The following is a 22,191-nucleotide window of genomic DNA, read 5'->3' as shown; positions in this document are numbered from 1 at the left end:
CCTGGCCCCTGCACCCACTCATCTGTGTGCTCCCTCTCCCGAGAGGGGCTGAGAGCCATGGGCTGAGTAAACAAGCCACCCTCTTCGCAAGTCCAGGAAAGGGGTCAGGGAAAATTTCCTGTTTCAACATCAGTAGATTTTGTTCCACTGTAGAGGGGTTCACAGCCACTGGGGAGCTAGTCTTCCCAACAGACCTGAATATCAGCAAAACAGACTAAGGTTTTGCTAGTGGAATTAGGAAGGCTGACTAGTCAGGGTGTGATGCCTCCCACCTCCCGTTAAAGAGAAAATCTTGTGGACTGTAAAAAAAAAAAAAAACAAAAAAACTTACAATGCAAGAATGACAATTGGTTCATTTACTATCTGGGAGACAGATAACAGCTGCATATATTCTGAGTTTATTTTACATAACTGAAAGACAGTTTCCTCTGTCTCCCCAGCTAACATCTTCCTGCATGTATAGTGTCAAAGTCACAACCCAACAGAATATTCTCAATGGCAAATGATGTCTGTTCTCTTCCTTCTCCGATTCCACCTCATCCAGCCTCACCCATGCCTGCCTCCCTATGTGCATTTACCTAATGCTCTCTTTCTGCTGGAGCAGAGCACTCAGTTCCCCACCCTGAAGGCCACAGGCTCCAGCTTCCTTGCCAGTCACGGCTTTGAGAAGGAAACGTGTGCAGTCAGTGGCATGGGTAAGTTTCCACGGCCTCCTTCAGGGCTGCTTTCAGCTTAAAAATATTTTCTACCTCCAAATTTTCCAAAGCAGTTAAGGTTATGGGTGAGAGAGCCTTTTTGATCTTTCTGGGCCAAAGGATTTGCCCTGGAGAACAATCCTTATTTATTCAGAAAATGGTGGAGGACAGCACAGCAGGGCTGCCCCAGACCACGCTCCCAAGGAAGATTAATTATAATCCACAGATGCCCTCCGGCAACTTTCCCTACCTTTCAGCTCTGAGGGCTCTGGATTGGCCAGTGAGGGTGAAATCTGCAATTACAGTAACATGAGGGGTGCTAGGGAGGGGAGTTTTCAAAGGGAATTTAAAATTTCAGACTTGAGATTTCTCCTGTCATTATGGAGTCAGTGAGCCAAGTGCCCATCTCCAGGGACACCACAAAGCAGGTGGACTATGGAAATAGGCGGAAACCATTACACAGTCAAGCATGGAATGTGCCCAGTGCAGGACGCTAGGCAGAGCAGGTGGGAATAATGGCTCTCACTTTAGGTCTGATCTGGAGCCAGCCAGGAACTGCCCCCCGTGGAAGCTGGAGCATAAAAAGCAGGCACAGGCTCCCTGGAAACAGCATGTGTTGCCGTGTCTCCTTCCCACCTCTGGTTCTTACTGACAGAAAAATCATGAAGCTGCCCCAAACTTAGGAATCGGCAAGGCAGCTATGCTGGGTGTCAACCCTGCTCCAGATGAGGGTTATCAGAATGCCCTGGTCATCCAGACTCCATAACACACCCTGCAGCAGGCCAGATGCAGTGGCCACTGCCCTCTGGACACACGTGGGCAGGCCACTCCGAATGGTCTCATCCCCGTTTTGTTGCTTATCAGTCAGCTCATGGGGGGGCTTAATGATGAACAGAGGGGCTCTTTCACGGCAATTTATACTCATCTTTCAAAAGCTTTGGCCTTGCTAAAAGAATTTAAAATGAGACTCTATTTACATATAAATCAGGAAAAATGACTTGCGTCTATGATGCATTTTTCACCGCACGATCTCAGAAGGCCTTGAAACCTGGAGCTTCGCACGCCAAAGCTTGAGTCCTGTTAGTGGGTCACAGAATTCAATCTGTGGTGTGTGATAATAATGGCATTCTGAACTCTCAGAATCTATCACACATGGAAAGGAGACGTATCATCGCAAGAAAACAACATTAAAAATCTTCCACTGCAGAGGGCCATGCCACAAGTAGAAAGAACTCTGAGGAGAAGTCACCAGATGTGGCCCCTCTCCCAGTTACCTAGGGACATTTATTCTGGAACATGGGTGTTCCCCTAAGAGCGGCTTTTGACAGCCTGTGTGAGGGCAAGGCAGTGAGGGGACAGTCTTAGCCCCTGACCAAGAGGCAGCAGCAGACCCAGTGATACCACTACACGAACTAAACGCCTTCTCCCGCACTAGCTCACCTGGCGTTCCCACCCTCTGTCTACCTGCCTTCCCAGTGAAGATCTGGAAGCAAAACTCTTCACTTCTTATACTAACTTCCTCCACTTCTACCCACCCTTCTACCCCCTGCAAACTGGCCTCTGCTCCCACCATTCCACTGGCGTTATTCTCGCCAACCTCACTAATGCACTTTCTCTTGGCGAGTCAAATGGCTTTCAGACATCATTCTGCATGGCTTTCCAAAACTCCTTGATAATAACTTTAGCAGTGGAAAGAGCCATCACTGATTATGTTGTGTGCATTCACTGCTGAGCACCTGGTGCTGCACACTCTCCTAGGTATATGAAGTATGTGGTTTCACAACCTTCTTTTAGGCCAGTGCTTTAATTTTTGTATTTGGAGTCAGGTGGACCGGAATGCAAATCTCGGCACTGCCATCTTCCAGCTGTGTGACGCTACTCAGGCCTTCTAAGCTGAGTTCCTGCCTTTTGTCCTTGGCTCTCTACCCTGGGCCTCCTGCTTCTCTAACTTATTCACCTTGGTCCCTTCTACTATCTCCTCCTCCTCTCCCAGCACCTGAAATGACCTCCAAATCTATCCCCTTAACTCTGGCCTCTCTTCTAAACTCCAGACGTGCGGCCGTTTACTGGCCTCTCTCACCTGCATGTCCCACGGATATCTAAGAATCAGGAGTGCTGAAAGTGAACTACCTTTCCCTGAAAATCTGCTCTTCCTCTCACTGTGCCTCTTCTGTGTTTGTTCTTTCATTTATTCACTGAAATATGTGTGCATGCCTACAAGGTGCCCACCACGATTCTAGGCTCTGGGAGCACCTACACCACCACAAACCAAGTCCCCCCCTTATTTCAGTGGGGAAGACAGACTGTAAACAAAAACGTCAGGCAGTGAAGTGTGCTGCAAAGTAAACAAACACGTGGCAAAGGGTTAGAGGATGACACGTGATGGGATAGGCTGGCCAGGGTACACCCGCCTCCCCGAGGAGCAGAGGAAAGGTGGAAGGGGAAGCAGCGCTTCTGCTCCTACAGTTGTCCAAGGCAGAAGTTTGGTGAGCATTGTCAACTTTGTCCCACATGTCCTACTTTCCCATAACCCGTGTCTCTATTGCCTGTTCTCTCCCCAGTGTTCCCCCCTGGCTCAAGGACTCAACACCTCTCCAGGGGAGCGCTGCACGGGATTTTGGTCTTTTACGTTGGGCCTCATCTCATTGTCAGAATAATCTTTCTAGGACACACATCTGTGAATGTCCGTTGCTTGCTGAAAAGCCCTCCCAGGTGTCCATTTCCTGCAGGCATAAGTCCCTGACCCCAGCAGAGGTCAAGTACCTCGTTTTCTGGTACCATCTTCCCATTCCCACCGTCTGTCCTGCCACGTTCCCCAGGGAACACTCCGTGTTCCTCCCCACATCCCTGCCTGAGCCCAGGCTGTTTCTTTTACTCCAAACACGTCTCACACTCCAGTCCCCGATTCCTTGGCATCCTTCTGGGCCAAACTGGATGAGTGACGCCTTTCCTAAGTGCCCAGTCAGGTCGCTTTTCCCCATCTTCCAGTTGTTCTCTGGGGGTGCCTCTGTTGTATTTATAACACAGTGAAAGGCTGTAAGGGTCTGCATTTCACTCGTTCAATACACATTTGCTGAGTGGCCCCTGTGCACTGGGCTTCACTGTCAGTGCCATGGACACAGCTACAAACAAGGCCAGACCAGGTCTTGGCTCTCACAGCAGTGATGCCCTGGCGCAGTGTTTCCTCCATTGGGCTGGGCCCATGCGTTCCGTGCAGCTAACAAATCCCCATTTTGTGTCCAATATAAGGTACCCCCCGGGAGATTCCAGGGAGACAGAAAAGAATGAGCGAGGCCACTCATCGCCTGAGGGCACCTGCCCCACGCGCAGAATCTTATCCGTGGTTTTTGGATGAAGAAATCACGGGAATTATTTTTATTCCCATTTTGTGGTAAGAAAGACATAGAACAACTAATTCAATTAATTCATATGTTGTAAACAATGAGCTTGACTGCCAGAATTCCAGATGAATTCGGTAGAACACAATGATCTTTGCTCCGAATCACAAGAGGCTTCTTTTCACTCCATTTGCAACACTTCCTATTTGCAAACTTAATATGAAGTACAGACAAAAGAACAGGCCAGCAAATTCTGCTGTTAGGCGGCGGGGTCTCCATAGCTCAACACCTGGGACTGGCCATGGTCTGTCATCCTCATTCAAATTAGGATAGTCCAAGGACTAAGTCTGTTGTGTTCTAGGTACTCCCAGTGCCTAGAATAGGGCTTGGCATCTCATGGGCACTCATAAATATTTCAACGAATAAATGAAAGAGCAGGACAGGGAAAAGCACGAAGCAGGACAGGCAAAAGCACGAGAGGAAGATCATCCTTTCAAGGAGAGGCAGGTAATTCATTCTCGGTCCTCTTGAGTCTTAGGTTCCCACAGGGCATGTGGGTAACGAAGGCAAATAGAGAAATGTCTGGGGGTGTCAGATGGCACCTCCCAAAGAAACACTGAACAATTCTTTGAGGAAGTCATTTTGTTTGAATAACATTACTAGACATATGACCTTCTGTGATAAACATTTTTGCATTCTGCACAAAAGACAAAGCTTTTTACACTGAAGGAAAAAATGTGATTTGCAGAAGAAAGAATAAAATGAAAGAAAACAAACAAAACAAAATGAAACAAAACACAAGAATCTAGAGCATCAAAAACAGAATTTTAAACCAGGCTAAACCAGTAATACTTGGCAAAGACTGAACCAAAGGTGATGAACCAGAACAGTCAGATCTGGGGTGGATTTTTAGATGAGAATGTGGTGAACACCTGAAAATTATCTAGGATTTAGTAAGATTTTGGACGAACTATTCCATATCTCTCTTAGTTCTTTTTGTGCTGCTGTGAGAATACCACCAACTGGGTGATTTATAAGAGACAGAAACTTACTGGCTCACTGTTCTAGAAGCTGGGAGGTCCAAGATTAAGGGACCAGCACCTGGCAAGGGCCATCTTGCTGCCCATAACCTGGCAGAAGGCATCACATGGGAGAGAGAGAGTGTCCAACAGAGATCCAAACTCATTCCTTTAATAAAGAATCCACCCCTGTGATAATGGCATTGGTCCATTTGTGACCAGAGCCCTCATGGTCTAGCCAGCTTGTGGTATTATGGCATATATATACATTTATCTGGCATGCATATATATATTATATATACACATATATTTTTCTTCCATGGCGCCTGCTCATAACTCCTAACATCCTTGGGGTCTCTGCAGTACTGTCCTTTGTGTGTCTGTGTTGGGTAGGTTCAGGGTGGGGCTGGTCACCGGAAAGACCAAGGTAGGATTAGAGAGTTAAGACTTTCAGCCCAAACCCCCAACCTCCAGGAGGGGAGAGGGGCTGAAGGTCAAGTTGATCACTATAGCCGATGCTTTAACTGATCATCCCTAAGTAATGAGGCCTCCGTAAGAACCCAAAAGGACCGGGTTTAGAGAACTTACTGACAGCTGAACACATGAAGGCTCCTGGAGGGTGGCCCACCCAGGGAGAGCGCTCACGGAAAGGAGGCTCTGCACCCTTCCTGCATAGCTCCCACGATGCATCTCTTCATCTGCATCCTTTGTCATATCGTGTATAATCAACCGCTGAACATCGGTGTTTCCCAGAGTTCTGCGCGCCACTCGCGCAGATTAATCAAACTCAAAGAGGGAGTTGCGGGAACCCCAACTTGAAGTCGGTCAGTCAGAAGTTCTGGAGGCCCAGACTTGTGACTGACGTGTTGGGAGGGCCAGTCTTGGGGACAGAGCCCTCAACCTGTGGGATCTGTCGCCATCTCCAGGTAGTAGTGTCAGAGTTGAATTGGAGGCGAACCAACCAGTGTCTGCTGTTTGGTGTGTGTGGGAGAATCCCCCACACCTCTGGTCCCAGAAGCCTCCTTCCCTGTTGACTGCCTTGTGGTGCGAGAACACCGGCTGAGAGAGTGGTTTTCCCCAAGCGCGCGCCTCTTAAACGCCCCACCTCCAGCACTGCTGCAAGGGAGATCAAGTTTCCAACGCAGGAACTCTGGGGGACACATTCAAACAAAGCACCGTCCACACACACCCACGGAGAGTCAGAGAGTGGGTTTCACACTGGCCATGTGTATTTATAGACTCCAAATGTTTATACTCTTTGCTCCAGAAATACTACTTCTAAGGCTGTATCTTAACAAAATAATTCAACGATGTGCGCCACAGGAGTCATGAAAATATTATGTGAGAAAGCAGAAAACTGGGAAATAACTATAAATATTTAACGTTTAGTGAAGAATCAAATAAACCAGGGTATATTCACACCATGGAATATTATGTAACCATCACCCATATAAATCTGACAGTTCAATAAAAACACAGAGAAAATCTATGAAATAATGGTAAATTTAAAAGCAGAATATACAATAATTTAGACACTCTGACTGCACCTATGTAGAAAACATTTGAGGAGAAAAAAAAACTAAAAGGAAAGGCTCCCAAGTGGTAGCAATAAGGCAACCAGATTATAAATTATTTTTCTTTTTAGAAGGTTTGCTTTATTAATGGTGATAAAAAATAATTGCTAACACTTATGGGGAACTTTCAATACTAAGCACTTTACATGTTCATTTCTCTTTATAACAACGCTATGAGATGGATACTATTAATACTCTTATTTTACAAGAAAATTGAGATTTAGCCGGGGGCGGTGGCTCACGCCTGTAATCCCAGCACTTTGGGAGGCCGAGACGGGCGGATCACGAGGTCAGGAGATCGAGACCATCCTGGCTAACATGCTGAAACCTTGTCTCTACTAAAAATACAAAAAATTAGCCGGGCGTAGCAGCGGGCGCCTGCAGTCCCAGCTACTCGGGAGGCTGAGGCAGGAGAATGGCGTGAACCCGGGAGGCGGAGCTTGCAGTGAGCTGAGATCCGGCCACTGCACTCCAGCCTGGGTGACAGAACGAGACTCCGTCTCAAAAAAAAAAAAAAAAAAATTGAGATTTAAAGAGACTGAGTAACCAAAATCACACACAGATTAGACAGTAGATCTGAGGCCAGTTCTTGGTCTGGCTCCTAAGAAAGTCCAGGCTTTTAATCACTACATTATACTTCTATTTAGCTTTTTCTTTTTTCAATTAAAAGATATATTGTTTTAAAAATAAGTCCATAGTTCAATCAAATGGCATTTCCTTTATGAAGAAAAAAAGTACTGAGACCTTACCTGGATTTGCTCTAACGCTTTTAGAAATCAGTGTGGCAGGGAGTGGGAGAGAGAGAAGGAAGCCAGTATGGGGATGGCAATGACTTGGGACAGGCAGAGAAGGAGGAAAGACAGAGACTGCCAGGGCACCCACCTCTCCCGGGGCCTTGTTTGCATGATTCTTCTTGGCAGCCTCCTGGAGTTCCATGGCCTGCTGGATGTACATTTTCCCAGCCAGGATTTCACTTTCCAGCAGCGACAGCTCTTTCAATGAAATGGGCCAGTTCAACCGTTCTAAAGCCTGGTTTAAAACTGTTTTGTTTTCCAAGTACTGTATCGGTTTGTTCGCATCTAACCTAAAAAACAAACAAACAAGCAAAAAACGAGAGGAAGAAACAAAAAGCAAAGAAAATGACTGTAACTGAAAAAATACGGTAAGATGGTTTCCTAAGAAACTCTCCCCTGAGAAACATCTGTTGAAGCTGGTGTCAGTTGTCAGATGACAGCATCAAAGCCATACCCTCTGGCCCATCAAGACTTTGGTAGCTTACAAAGGTTACAAATAACCGTCTCTGTGAATTACGGTAGGCACTTTTCCTTGTTACCTCATTAGGTTATCTGACTTTAGAGAAGTATGATACACATAAATTTTTCAGCATTTTTTCCCTCCGTATTTGGAGCCTCACATCTGGCAGAACCAAACATGAGCTTCAAAGAGATTTCACACAAGTGTGCCTAGCAGTGACTCTGAAAAACAAAGCAAAGCAAAACAAACCCAAATATTTGCCTCAGTGCAGTAATTCTTATACTAGCCCATTTGAGCTATTTTTATCTCCTTTTCCTCTTTGCAAGCCTAAATAAGTCTAAACTATTTGGCCTGGCTGTTTTGGTACATAAAGAACAGAAGCCAAACTTTCTATGGCTGATAAGCAGGCTGTGGGACTCCAGAGGAAGCTAGTGCGGTGTGATGGCCCAGGGCCTGGATTCTGTTTCCAGTCTGAGCTGCTTCTGAGTCAGACACGGCTGGAAGGGAATGGGTAGCGAGAAAGAAAACAATTCATGATTATCACTCTTATTGCTGAAAGCATCATTTATTTCTTTAGATGTTGGGTATTGGAAGAGTACAGTCTAAACTCAGCACAACCACAGGACTCCATCCACAAACAGACTCGTACCCAGAAGACAGCACAACATTCTTATTGGAATGACGTCAGCAAGATGGTGGAATAAAAATCCCGGCCCTCATTCCCCTACAGAGACACTGACTTAACAATGTGTGAACCAAATTGTCTTTGCAAGAATTACAGAAACCAATGATGAGCTTGTGGCACCGTAGACAAGTACAAACCCAAGAAGAGCTGTATGAAGGAGAGTAAGAAAGTTCGTTACATTTTGCCTGCCCTAACCTCTCATTTCCAAAACAATGTGATGCAATTGGAAGAAAAGCCAATCCTGGCTTCTCCTTTGGAGAAGAGAGTGGAATACACATTCAAAGTTCTTGTGTTTTGGGAGACTTCTCAAGAAACAGGTTTCTGTCTTGCCTGATTCAGAGTGCTGATGAGAACAGTGGTATATTTTGCATGTCAGGTTGGGACCTCTGAGAACAGAAATGGGCGCTACAGCTTGTTACAGCACTGGAGATACTGCAGTACTTCAGAGAGACACCAGGGGGAGCAAGATATTATAGGCTTCTGAAAGAAACGGGCAAACCTTTTTCACTGGGAAATTACACACACAAGCCAAGAGAAGACACATCCCCAGAAAAGGTTTCAGAGATTCCCCAACATCTCTAGCTGGGATAATTGGTGAAGCCCTTCACCTGTAAGAGGCCAGTTTGTGAAAATCAGATGAGACAGCTGTTTTTTCAAATGTCATATTATCAACTAAATATCATAAGACAAACAAAATATAGGGAAAAGTACACAAAGATATGGGGAAACGGCCCAATCAAAGGAACAAAATAAATCTTTAGAAATTGATCCTAAAGAAATGGAGTTATGTTAATTACCTGACAAACAATTCAAAGCAACAATATTAATGATGCTCAATGAGCTCAAAGAAAACAGAGACAACAAATACAACTTAGAAAAGTGATGCATGAACAAAATGAGAATGTCAACAAAAAGACAGAAACTATAAAAAAGAACCAAATAGAAATTTTAGAGCTGAAGAATACAATAACTGAACTGAAAAATTCAGTAGAGGGGTTCAACAGCAGATGTGATTAAGCAGAAGAAAGAATCAGTGAACTTAAAGAGTAGATTTTAAGTTATAAGCTGTTATAACAGATGAAGAATAGCATATAATGGTAAAAGGGCCAATCCACTAAGAGGATATAACAGTTATAAATATATGTGCACCTGGCATCAGACCTCTCAAATGCATAAAACAAATTTGACAGAATTGAAGAAATAGACAGCAACCCAGTATCAGCAGGAGACTTCATGCTTTGCTTTCAATAATGGACAGAACAACTACACAGAAGATCAATAATCTTCTGTGTTTGTACTTGTCTACGGTGCCACAAGCTCATCATTGGTTTCTGTAATTCTTGCAAAGACAATTTGGTTCACACATTGTTAAGTCAGTGTCTCTGTAGGGGAATGTAGATCAATAATGAAACAGAGGACTTGAACAACACAGATCAATTGGGCCTAACCAACATATGGAAAACACTTCACCAAACCACAGCAGAATACACATTCTTCTCAAGTACATATGGAATATTCTCCAGAATACACTGCATGTTAGGCCACAAAACAAATATTTAAAAAAAGAAAGTTGAAAGCAAAGTATTTTTTCTGAAAAAAATGAAATGAAGCTAGAAATAATAACAAAAGGAAAACTAGAAAATCCACAAATATATAAAAACTAAGTCACATATTCTTAAACAACCAATGTGTCAAAGAAGAAATCACAAGGGAAATTGGAAGATATCTTGAGATAAATGAAGGAAAAAAATACAACATATCAAAATGTATGAGATGCAGTACAACCAGTACTAAGAAGGAAGTTTATAGTGGCAAACACATTTTAAAAGGAGGAAGGTCCCAAATTAACAATTTAACTTTACTTTTCAAGGAACTAGGAAAAGAACAAATGAAATCCCAAGTTAGCAGAGTGAAGATAATAATAAAGATTAGAAATAAAGTATAGAAAAACAATAGAAAAAAATCAATGAAAGCAAGACTGGTTTTTTTGAAAAGACCAACAAAATTGACAAATTCTTCGCTAAACTAACCAAGAAAAAAAGAGAGAAGACTCAAATAACTAAAATCAGAAATGAAAGTGGAAACATTACAACTGATGACACAGAAATTAAAAGGATTATGAGACTACTATGAACAATATTATACCTACAAATTGCATAACCAAGAAGAAATGGATAAATTTCTAGAAACATACTGCCTACTACGACTGAATGATAAATAAATAAATAAACTGAATAGATCTATAACTAGTAAGGAGATCAAATCAATAATCAAAAACCTCCTAACAAATAAAAGCCCAGTACCACATGGCTTAACTGAAGAATTCTGCCAAACAATGAAATAATTAATAACAATTCTCCTCAAACCTCTTTCAAAAGATTGAAAAGGGAGAAATACTCCTTAACTCATTTTATGAGACAGAAATTATGCTGATACCATAACCAGACAGAGATACTACAAGGAAAAAGAAACTACAGATCAATGTCCCTGATGAACAGTGATGCAAAAATCCTCAACAAAACAGTAGCAAACTGAATTAAACAGCACATTAAAAAGATAATCACCATGAAAAAAAGGGCTTCATTCCTGGAATGCAAGGATGGTTCAACATATGAAAATTAATGTAATATTCCACATTAACAAAATGAAGGACAAAACCCACATAATTATCTCAAGTGATGCAGAAAAATCATTTGACAAAAGTCAACATCCTTTATGATAAAAACACTCAGCAAACTAGGAATAGAAAGAAACTACATCAACATAAGGAAGCCTACAGCTGTTATTGTACTTAATAATGAAAGATAGAAAGCTTTTCCTCTAAGATCAGGAATAAGGCAACAATGTCTACTCTTCTCCCTTTATTCAACATAGTACTGGAAGTCTTAGAGAAATTAGGCAAGAAAAAAAAAGGAACAACATCCAAATTAGAAAAGAAGAAGTAAAATTATCTCTGTTTGTAGAAGACATGATTTTCCATGTAGAAAAACTCTAAAGATTCTACAAATACTGTTAGAACTAATAAATTCAGCAAACTTAAAGGATATAAAATCAACAAACAAAATCAGTTGCATTTCTATATACTAACAATGAACAATCAGATAAGGAATTAAGAGAATAATCCCATCTACAATAGCATCAAAAAGAATAAATTAGGAATAATTTTAAGGAAATGAAAGATTTGTACACTGAAAACTACAAAACATTGCTGAAAGAAATTAAATAAGACATGAATAAATAAAGAAGATATTTTGTGTTCATGGATTGAAAGACTTAGTTGTTAAAATGCCCATACTATCCAAAGTGATGTACAATTCTATGCAATCCCTATCAAAATCCCAATGGTATTTTTTGTATAAATACAAAAAAATCCTAAAATTTATATGTAATTTCAACAGATCCTGAATAGCCAAAACAATCTTGAGAAAGAAGAACAGAGTTGGAGGCCTCATACTTCCAGATATCAAAACATATTATAAAGCTACAATAATCAAAACAGTGTACTGTCTGTAGTGTAATCAGACCAGTGGCACCGGCCTGAAGACAGATATACTGAATACTGGAACTGAATAAAGAGTCCATAAATAAGCTCTCATGTGATCTTGTCAAGTGATTTTTGACAAGGGCGCCAAGACTACACAACGGAAAAATGACAGTCTCTCCAAGAAGTGATTCTGGGGAAACTGGTTATCCATATGCAAAAGAATGAAGTTGAACTCTTGGTTTAAAACATATATAAAAACTAACTCAAACAGATTAAATATTCCAAGCCCATAAAACTCCTAGAAGAAAACAGGGATAAAGCTTCATTATACTGAATTTAGCATGCTTTTTTGGATATGACACCAAAAGTGTAGGCAGCAAAAGCAAAAATAGACAAATGGGACTATATTAAACTTAAAAACTTTTGTGCATCAAAGAAAATAGCTGCACATCAACAGAGTGAAACAGGAACCTAAAAAAACGGGAGAAAGTGTATGCAAATCATAAACCTGAGAATGGGTTAATGTCCAGAATATCTAAAGAACTCCTACAACTCAACAACAACAACATAACCCAGTTTAAAAATGGATAAAGGGCTTGACTAGACATTTCCCCAAAGAAGATATACAATGTCCAGGAAACACATAAAAAATAATTAGAGAAATGCAAATCAAAACCACTGTGAGATATCCTTCATATCCATTAGGATGGTCACTGCAAGAACAAAACAAAATAGAAAATAAGAAGTGTTGTCAAGGATGTGGAGAAGGATTGATGAAGCTCAGAAAACTTCCAGCAGGATAAACTCAGAGAGAGTCTCACCAACACACATTATAATTAAACTATTGAAGGACAAAGAGAGAATCTTGAAAGGAATAAGACAAAAGTGACTTGTCATAAATAAGGACTCTTCCATAAGATTAACAATTGATTCCACATCATCAACTATGGAAGCCAGAAGGCCACAGGGTGATATATTTAATGTGCTGGAAAAAAAAAACAAAACACTATCAGTCAAGAATTCTATATCTGGTCACACTATTCTTCAAAAATGATGACAAGATTAAGACATTTCCAGATAAATAAAAGGTAAGAGAGTTTGTTACTAGCAGACTTGTCCTAAAAGGAATGCTATAAAGAGCTCTTCATGTTGAAGTGAAAGGATACTGGAAGATCATTCTAAGACATGACGAAATAAACAGGACTAGTAAAGATAACTACACAGGTAAATACAAACACTAGTATTCTTGTATGTTTGGTATGTAACTCCTTTTGTTGTTTTCTTTATTCTTTAAGAGGCAAATGCATAAAATAATAATTATAAATCAATGTTAATGGGCACACAATGTAAATGATATAATTTGTGACAATAACTACATAAAGGAGGTTGAAGCTGAATAGGAACAGTTAATGTTGGCTACTAAAACTAACTTCATATCAATTCAAACAAGACTGTTATAAATTTAAGAGGTTAACTATAATTCCCATGGTAACCACTAAGAAAATAACTAAAAAGTATACAGAAAAGGAAATAAAGAGCGATCACAATGACCCATTAGAACAAATCAAAAATAAAATAAACAAATATTGGAGAAATTGAGGAACAAAAAATTTGACATGCAAAACAAATAGTACAATGGCAGAAGTAAATTCTTCATTATTGGTAATCACTTTAAATGTCAATAGATTAAACTCACAATTAATACAGAAAGACTGGCAGAATGAGGAAAATAATGATCCAACTATATGCTACTTAAAAAGAGATTCACTTTAGACCTAAAGACACAAATAGGTTAAAAGTGAAAGGATGAAAAAAGATATTCCATGGAAATAGTAACCAAAGAGAGTTGGAGTGGCTATAATATTACCAGCAAAATGGATTTGTTATACATTGTTACAAGAGACAAAAGGTAACATGTTATATTGCTAAACATCTCAAATCATCAAGTAGACATGAAAACTAGAAACATACATGCATACTCCACCTTAAAATGTGTGAAGTACATATTGACAGAATCACAGGGAGGCATAGATAGTTACATATAGTTATGCCTTGGTATCCACGGGGGAATGGTTCTAGTACCCCCTGTGGAAGCCCAAATCCACAGATGCTCAAGCCTCTTAAATAAAATAGTGTCATATTTGCATATAACCTACACACATCCTTCTGTACACTTTAAATCATTTCTAGATTATTTATAATACCAAATACAATGTAAATGCTATGTAAATAGTTGTTACACTATACTTATTTTTATTTGTATTTTTATTGTTGTATTATTATTTTTGTTTTTAAAAATATTTTTTATGCATGGTTGGCTGAATCATGGATGCAGATCCCACATATATGGAGGGCCAACTGTGTAAAAATATTTGGAGACTTCAACGCCTCACTTTAGATAATGGATAAAACATCTAGACAAAAAATGTATAAGAAATAGAGGACTAGAAAACACTATAAATGAACTAGACCTAACAAACATATCCAAAACACCCCATCCAGCAACATCAGAATATACATTAAGTGCACATTTAACATTTTCTGGGATAGACCATATGTTAACCATAGCAATTCTCAAGATATTTAAAAGGTCAAAATCACACAAAGTATGGATTTTTAGTTCCACCCACAACGGAATAAAGCTAGAATAACAATGAAGGGAAAACTGGAAAAATGGAAAATGCATAGAAATTAAACACCACATTCAAACAACCAACAGGCCAAAGAAGAAACTAATAGAGAAATTAGAAAGCAATATGAGATAAACGAAAATGAAAACATAACACACCCAAACTTATGGGTGCAGCAAAGCCAGTGCTCAGAAGTTTGTTTTTTTTTTTTTTTTTTTTGAGGCAGATGCTCGGTATGCGCCCAGGCTGGAGTGCAGTGGCCAGACCTCAGCTCACTGCAAGCTCCGCCTCCCAGGTTCACGCCATTCTCCTGCCTCAGCCTCCCGAGTAGCTGGGACTACAGGCGCCCGCCACCTCGCCCGGCTAGTTTTTTGTATTTTTTTAGTAGAGACGGGGTTTCACCGTATTAGCCAGGATGGTCTCGATCTCCTGACCTCGTGATCCGCCCGTCTCGGCCTCCCAAAGGGCTGGGATTACAGGCTTGAGCCACCGCGCCTGGCCAACTCAGAAGTTTTATGACTGTAAATTCCTCATTAAAAGATAGCGCTCAAATCAACAACCTAGATTTACATCTTAAGGACCTAGAAAAAGGAGAGAAAACTTAACTGAAAGCCAGCAGAGGAAGGAAATAATAAAGAGAGCACTTATAAACAAATTATAGAATAGAAAAACAACTGAGAGAATCAACAAAACTAAAAGCATGTTCCTTAAGAATATCAACAAAATTGGCCGGGCACGGTGGCTCAAGCCTGTAATCCCAGCACTTTGGGAGGCCGAGACGGGCGGATCACGAGGTCAGGAGATCGAGACCATCCTGGCTAACACGGTGAAACCCCGTCTCTACTAAAAAATACAAAAAACTAGCCAGGCAAGGTGGCGGGCGCCCGTAGTCCCAGCTACTCGGGAGGCTGAGGCAGGAGAATGGCGTAAACCTGGGAGGCGGAGCTTGCAGTGAGCTGAGATCCGGCCACTGCACTCCAGCCTGGGCGACAGAACGAGACTCCGTCTCAAAAAAAAAAAAAAAAAAAAAGAATATCAACAAAATTGACAAATCTTCAGCTAGATTGACTGAAAGGAAAAAACACATAATTACTACTATCAGAAGTGAAAGCAGGCACATTACTAATTCAGCTTAAAAAATCAAAAGAATTATAGCAAATACTATGAATAGTTCTATGCCAAAAATAGATAATCTAGATGAAATGTGCAAATTCCTAGAAACAGATGACCAAAATGACTCAAGAAGAAATAGATAATCTCAACAGCCTACATAACAAATACTTTGCATAAGAAAACAAAATCCCCCCCAACAAAAGGAAGTTAAGAAGCAGTTGCCTTCACTGATGAATTCTACCAAACAAAGAATTAACAACAATACTGCTCAAACTCTTCCAAAAAATGGATGACGGAATACTTCTTAACAGTCAACAATAAGAGAATTACCCTGATACCAAGGCCAGACAAACATGCCAAAGAAAACTACAGACCACTTTCTTTATAAATATGGACATAAATATTCTTAATAAAACACTAGCAAAAGACCATTTTCTTTATAAACATGGACATAAATATTCTTAATAAAACCCTAGCAAATCAAATCCAACAGAACATTAATAGGATTATACACCATGACTAAGTAGGATTTATGCCAGAAATGCAGGAGTGGTTCAACTTAAGAAAATCAAATGATTTAATACATCACATTAGTAGAGCAAAGGGAAAAAAAAAATGATCATCTCAATATATACAGAAAAAGCACCTGACAAAATTTAACACACACTTTTCATGATAAAAACAATCAGAAAACTAGGAATACAGGGAATTTCCTTGTTTTCTCACTGGTATCAGGAACAAGACAAGCATGTCCCCTTTCACCATTGCTATTCAATGTTGTTCTAGAAGTACTAGCTAGATCAATTAGGTAAGAAAAAGAAACAAAAGACATCCAAATTAGAAAGAAAGAAGTAAAATTATTTCTACTTGCAGATGACATGTTTCTATATATAGAAAACTCCACAGATTCCACACAAAGCCACTAGTACCAATAAATTCAGCAAAGTCGCAAGGTATGAGGCCAAAACACAAAATTCAGCTATGTTTTTATGTACCAGCAATGAGCAATCTGAAAATGATGTTAAGAAAACAATCCCATTTATAATAGCACCCAAAAGAACAAAATAACAGAGGATGTGAAAGGCATGTACACTGAAAACTATGTAACATTGCTGAAGGAATTAAACACCCACTAAATAAATGGAAAGACATCCTATGTTCATTGATTGGAAGACAATATTGTTAAAATGGTAATACTCTTCCAAGTAATCTTTAGATTAAATATAATGCCTATAAAAATTCCAAATTTTTTTCAGAAACAGAAAAGCCAATCAAGGGGCCCTGAATAGCCCAAACAATTTTGAAATAGAAGAACAAAGTTGAAGGACTCATACTTCCTAATTTTAAAACTTAATACTTACAAATCTACAGTCATTAAAACAGTGCCAACTTGCATACAGATAGTCATATATAGACCAGTGGAGTAGAGAGCACAGAAACAAACCCAAACATTTGTGATCAGACTTTTGACAAGACCATTCAAAGGGAAAGATACAGCCTCTTAAATAAATAGTGCTGGATAAACTGCATATTTACATGCAGAAGAATGAAGCTGGAACCCTACTTCACACCAGATAGAAAAATTCACTCAACAATGGATCAAAAGCCCAGATGTCAGACCTAAAACTGTACACGTATTAGAAGAAAACAAAAGGATAAATGCTCATGACTTTGTATTTGGCAATGGATTCTTAGATTTGACACCAGAAACACAAACAAAAGAAAAAAAAGATGCATTCACTTCCTGAAACTTCTGGACATCCAAGGACATTATGAAGAATATGAAAAGATAACTCATAGCATGAGAGAAAATACTGGCAAATCAGATATCTGATAATGACTTCATCCTCAGAAGTTATACAACAAAAACACAACCCAATTTGAAAATGGACAAAGAACTTGAATAAACATTTCTCCAAAGAAGATATACAAATGGACAACAAGCACATGAAAAGATGTTTAACGTCATTGGTCATTAAGAAAATGTGTATCAAAACCACAATAGAATAGCCTTTCACACCCATGAGGATGACTTAAAAAAAAAAAAAAAAAGGAAAATGTCAAGTATTCGTGAGGATGTGGAGCAATAAGAACCTACCACATGATCCAGCAATCTCACTACTGGATATTTATCCAAAGATAGTAAATCAATATGTATCATAGGGACACCTGCACCCTCATGTTTATTGCAGCAAGATATGGAATCAAACTAAGTGTCCATCAATGGATGGATGAATAAAGAAAACGTGGTGTACATACACAGTGGAACACTATTCAGCTAAAAAAGGAACAAAATCCTATTATTTGCAGCAACGTGGATGGAACTAAAGGTCATGATATTAAGTGAGATAAGCCAGGCATGGAAAGACAAATAGTTCTCATTCATCTGTAGGAGCCAAAAAAAAAAAAAAAAAAGTTGATCTTACGGAGGCAGAAAACAGAATCATAGTTACCAGAGGCAGGGAAGAGTGTGTGTGGTGGCGGGGGAGATGAAGAGAGGTTGGTTGATGAATACAAACATACAGTTAGGTAGAAGAAAAAAGTTGTAGCACTTGATAACACAGTAGGGTGACCAGAGTTAACAATAATTTATTGCATATTTCAAAATAGCTAAAAGAGACAACTTGAAACGTTCCCAACACAAAGGGATAATAAATGTTTGAGGTGATAGATAGCCTAAACACCCTGATTTGATCATTACATGTGTGCAAGTGTCAAAATATCACATGTACCCCAAAATATGTACAACTATTATGGGTCAATAAAAATAAATAGATGTGTTCTAAAAATGGCATAGGCACTGTGGAAAACAGTTTGGTGGTTCCTCAAAAAAGTTAAGCATAGAATTACCATGTGACAAGCAAATTCACTGCTAGGTATATACCCAAGAGAAATGAAAACATATGTCCACAAAGAAACTTCTCCACAAATGTATATAGCAACTTTTTTACTCATGACAGCAAAAAAGCAGAAATCACCCAAATGCCCATCAGTGGAAGCAGTGGAAGAATGGGCAGACCAACGTGATGTATATATACACATGTAGTACTGATACCTGGGTGGACCTTGAAAACAGGAGGTTTTTCCATTAACTAAGTAAAAGCTGCCAGACACAAAAGGTCACATGCTATATGATTCCCTTCATATGACATATTCAGAGTAGCCAAAATCAGAGACGGGAAACAAACTCGTGGTAACCCGGAAAAGGGGGAGACAGGAATGGGTAGTGACAAATTTATAGGTACAAAGTGTTTTTCTGGGGCAATGAAAAAGTTTTGAAACTAGAAAAAGGTAGTGGTTTGCAGAATATTTTGAATATTTTAAATACCTCTGGGTGGTACACTTTAAAATGGTTAATTTTAGGTTATGTGAATTTCATCAAAAAAAAAAAAAGTGAGGAGGGAATGGAATGGCTTACTTTTCTTTTTCCTCTTGAGATAATGCTCGCCAAACAATTTTATTCAAGCGCCTGTTAAAAAACAAAAAGTCAACAATAATTTAGTAGCAATACTTCATTTTATGGCAAAAGGTTGACCCCAGGCACTGCAGTGGGAGCCCATCTAAGCATCATCTGCACTGAGCCAGGCCATTGTCATGTGCTTGAAGACACTGGATGTGTCACCTCAGCATCACTGCAGCAGCCTCATGGTTTTGTGGCAATTGTGTCAAATGCTAAAGGAGGGCTCAGTCCCCAGCTCAGTCAGGTAAAACTCAGACTGAGTGAAGGCAATTGACAAACTGGTCTCCATCATCTCTGTTTTAAACCGTTTCTAAACACCCACCATTTTTCTTCTTATGGAAACATAACTGGGTTCTTTAATTTGCTTTCTGTAGACACTCTTCTGCCTGGATTCTCAGATCAAAAGAGGTTAACAGGGTCACAAACAATAGGATTGGACACACTTTAGACATCAAGCAGCCTGGCTGCCTTGTTTTCCAAGTGAGGCTGCCAGGAGGGGCAGCTGGATGAAGCACCTTGCTCACCCATAGCTGCTGGCTGGCGGTGCTGAGACTGATCACGTTTTTAGAGGGAAGCTGTCGACCCGAGAGCAAAGAAGGAGGTTGGAGCTAGTGGTTCCTACAGGGTAGCTATAGCTGCTCTTTCGGCTACTAATCAGCGGTGCTTCTTCAGAGTTCCAGTCCAGTTCTGTGTCACTGTGTCAGGACACCATCACCCGAAAGTAGGCTTTCGGAGCTGCAGGGCACAGAACACTGGCTTCAGGGGTTGTGAGCTGATGTTCCATTAGAAAATACTGCTTCCGGCCGGGCGCAGTGGCTCACACCTGTAATCCCAGCACTTTGGGAGGCCGAGGCGGGCGGATCAGCTGAGGTCAGGAGTTCGAGACCAGCCTGGCCAACATGGTGAAACCCTGTCTCTACTAAAAAAAAAAAAATTACAAAAATTAGCTGGGCATGGTGGCAGGTGACTGTACTCCTAGCTACTCTGGAGGCTGAGGCAGGAGAATAGCTTGAACCCAGGAGGTGGAGGTTACAGTGAGCCGAGGTCACGCCACTGCACTCCAGCCTGGGTGACAGAATGAGATTCCGTCTCAAAAAAAACAAAAAACAAAAACACTGCTTCTATACAACGAGGTAGAATGCTGCTGCTCTTCAGGCAGCGTTCTTCTAACCACTGGACCCAGCATCAGCAGGACAGGGCTCAGAGGACACCTTTCGGGTGGCCGCATTCTCCTGTCCTGCCCTCCCATCATGAGCCTGGTGAGAACACAGAAAGGGCGTCGGCATGGTGGTGAAGAGGGTAGACTCCGGAGCCACAATGCCAGGGCCCAAAGCTCAGTCAGCTTCTTCTCCTTCTTGCCGTGAGGCTTTGGGCCAGTGCCCAACTTCTCGGTAAAGGGGGGATAGTAATAGTACCACTCCACTCCGAGTGTCACCATGGGGACTTGAGCTAGTGCGTACACAGCACATAAATTGCGTCTGATCCAGGTAAATGTGCTGTAAGTGACAGAAAAAGAGTTGGGAAGAGGGAAATAAGCCAGCTCAGTGCTCCTGTCTCACTTGAGATGTTTTGTTCTTTGGGGCCTATTTGGAAATTGGCTTTCTTGAGTCATGTGATTCAGGTAATAATGATTAAGGCTTCCAAGATTGGTTAAAAGGATTTATAGTATGCGTTTTAGGTATTTTTTGTGTGTGTGCTTTTCTGAAAAACAAACAAACAAAAACCCCATTCACAATCCCCTCAAATGTAAATGTTGAGTGGAGGCAGTCTGGTGGGGAGGCCGGGAGTGTGGGTAAGGGCTCTGGGTTCAAACCTTGGTGGCCTCACTTTGCTGCAGTGTGATCCTGGGCTACATAGCTTTTGGAAACTGTTTTCTCATTGATAACACAAGGCTAACACCACCTGCCCTTGGAATCCTTGAGAGGATTAAGTGAGATGTATACATACAGTGACCAGGAATAGCTCAATGTCTATTCCCTCCAGATTCTGAAACGCAAGGCTTAGAAATGCTGAGTTATCACTGGTAAATGTGGGTCCAGTTTGCTAGCATAGGTCTCTAATTTTAATTCACTTCTTTAGAACATATTTTTCCAGGAGCACATTTTTATAGCCTTTGTTATTGCCCTGTTTTCCATATTCACTAAAATACTTCAATGGCTCTACTGACCAGTGAGGCCACTGCAGGAAAGCCAGTCAGAATGTGGGATGAGGGAGTCCCTGTGGGATTCAGGCTGGGCACTGGACCTGAGGGCCTCTCTGTGGCTGGTGCAGCCCCATGATTCAGGGATTTTACTAACAACAGTTTCCCTCTTCGTTTTTTGTAGGAGAGTGAAATTTGGCTGAGGGATTGCATTCACCAACTTTCTGTATCTCTAATTCTCAAATCGGCTTGTGCCAAGAGTTGACTCATTTGCAAAGCAACTTGTAACTAGTGACACTTCAGAAGGCTGAGGAGCAGCCAGCCCAGCAAATCCGAGACGGTAAGGAGAGGTTTCTAAGCATGATCCCTGAGCCAGGCTAGAACGGATGCTGCTTCTGTGATCTGAGAGCGGTGACCTTGACCTTAGACTTTCAATGAAAGTAAGCAGCAGAAAAATCACTCCAGAATCCAGCCAGCCCTGGCAATATCCACTCAAAGCTTATACTCAGACACACAAAGCCAAGCTTGCTGCCTGGATTCTTACAATGAGACGAAAGGACTCCGTGCATGGGCACCAAGTGTGACCCCCAATAATAAGTTTATGTCATTATTTTGAACAAAGGGCTGTGAGCTTTCCATTTGCCTGGCCATCCCTAAACGGATGGATTTATGATGACACGAAGGTTGTTTTGAAAGTTACATGTTGCCGGGTGCAGTGGCTCAAGCCTGTAATCCCAGCACTTTGGGAGGCCGAGACAGGCGGATCACGGGGTCAGGAGATCAAGACCATCCTGGCTAA

At 40.9% G+C, this 22,191-nt stretch overlaps 1 protein-coding gene across 1 annotated transcript in view; it reads right to left on the bottom strand.

Annotated features, from left to right (window-relative positions):
- Window positions 1-22,191, bottom strand: part of VWA3B (von Willebrand factor A domain containing 3B) — a 254,456-nt gene that overhangs the window by 38,306 nt on the left and 193,959 nt on the right. Inside the window, 2 exon segments of the mRNA XM_011956652.1 lie at window positions 7,509-7,710; window positions 19,211-19,261. Of these exon segments, the coding sequence (XP_011812042.1) occupies window positions 7,509-7,710; window positions 19,211-19,261 (253 nt within the window).

This window comes from Colobus angolensis, unplaced genomic scaffold, assembly GCF_000951035.1.
Source record: "Colobus angolensis palliatus isolate OR3802 unplaced genomic scaffold, Cang.pa_1.0 Scaffold42, whole genome shotgun sequence".
Classification (NCBI taxonomy): domain Eukaryota; kingdom Metazoa; phylum Chordata; class Mammalia; order Primates; family Cercopithecidae; genus Colobus; species Colobus angolensis.
The sequence above is the reverse complement of the archived record's forward strand: the minus strand, read 5'-3'. Positions and strand labels throughout refer to the sequence as shown.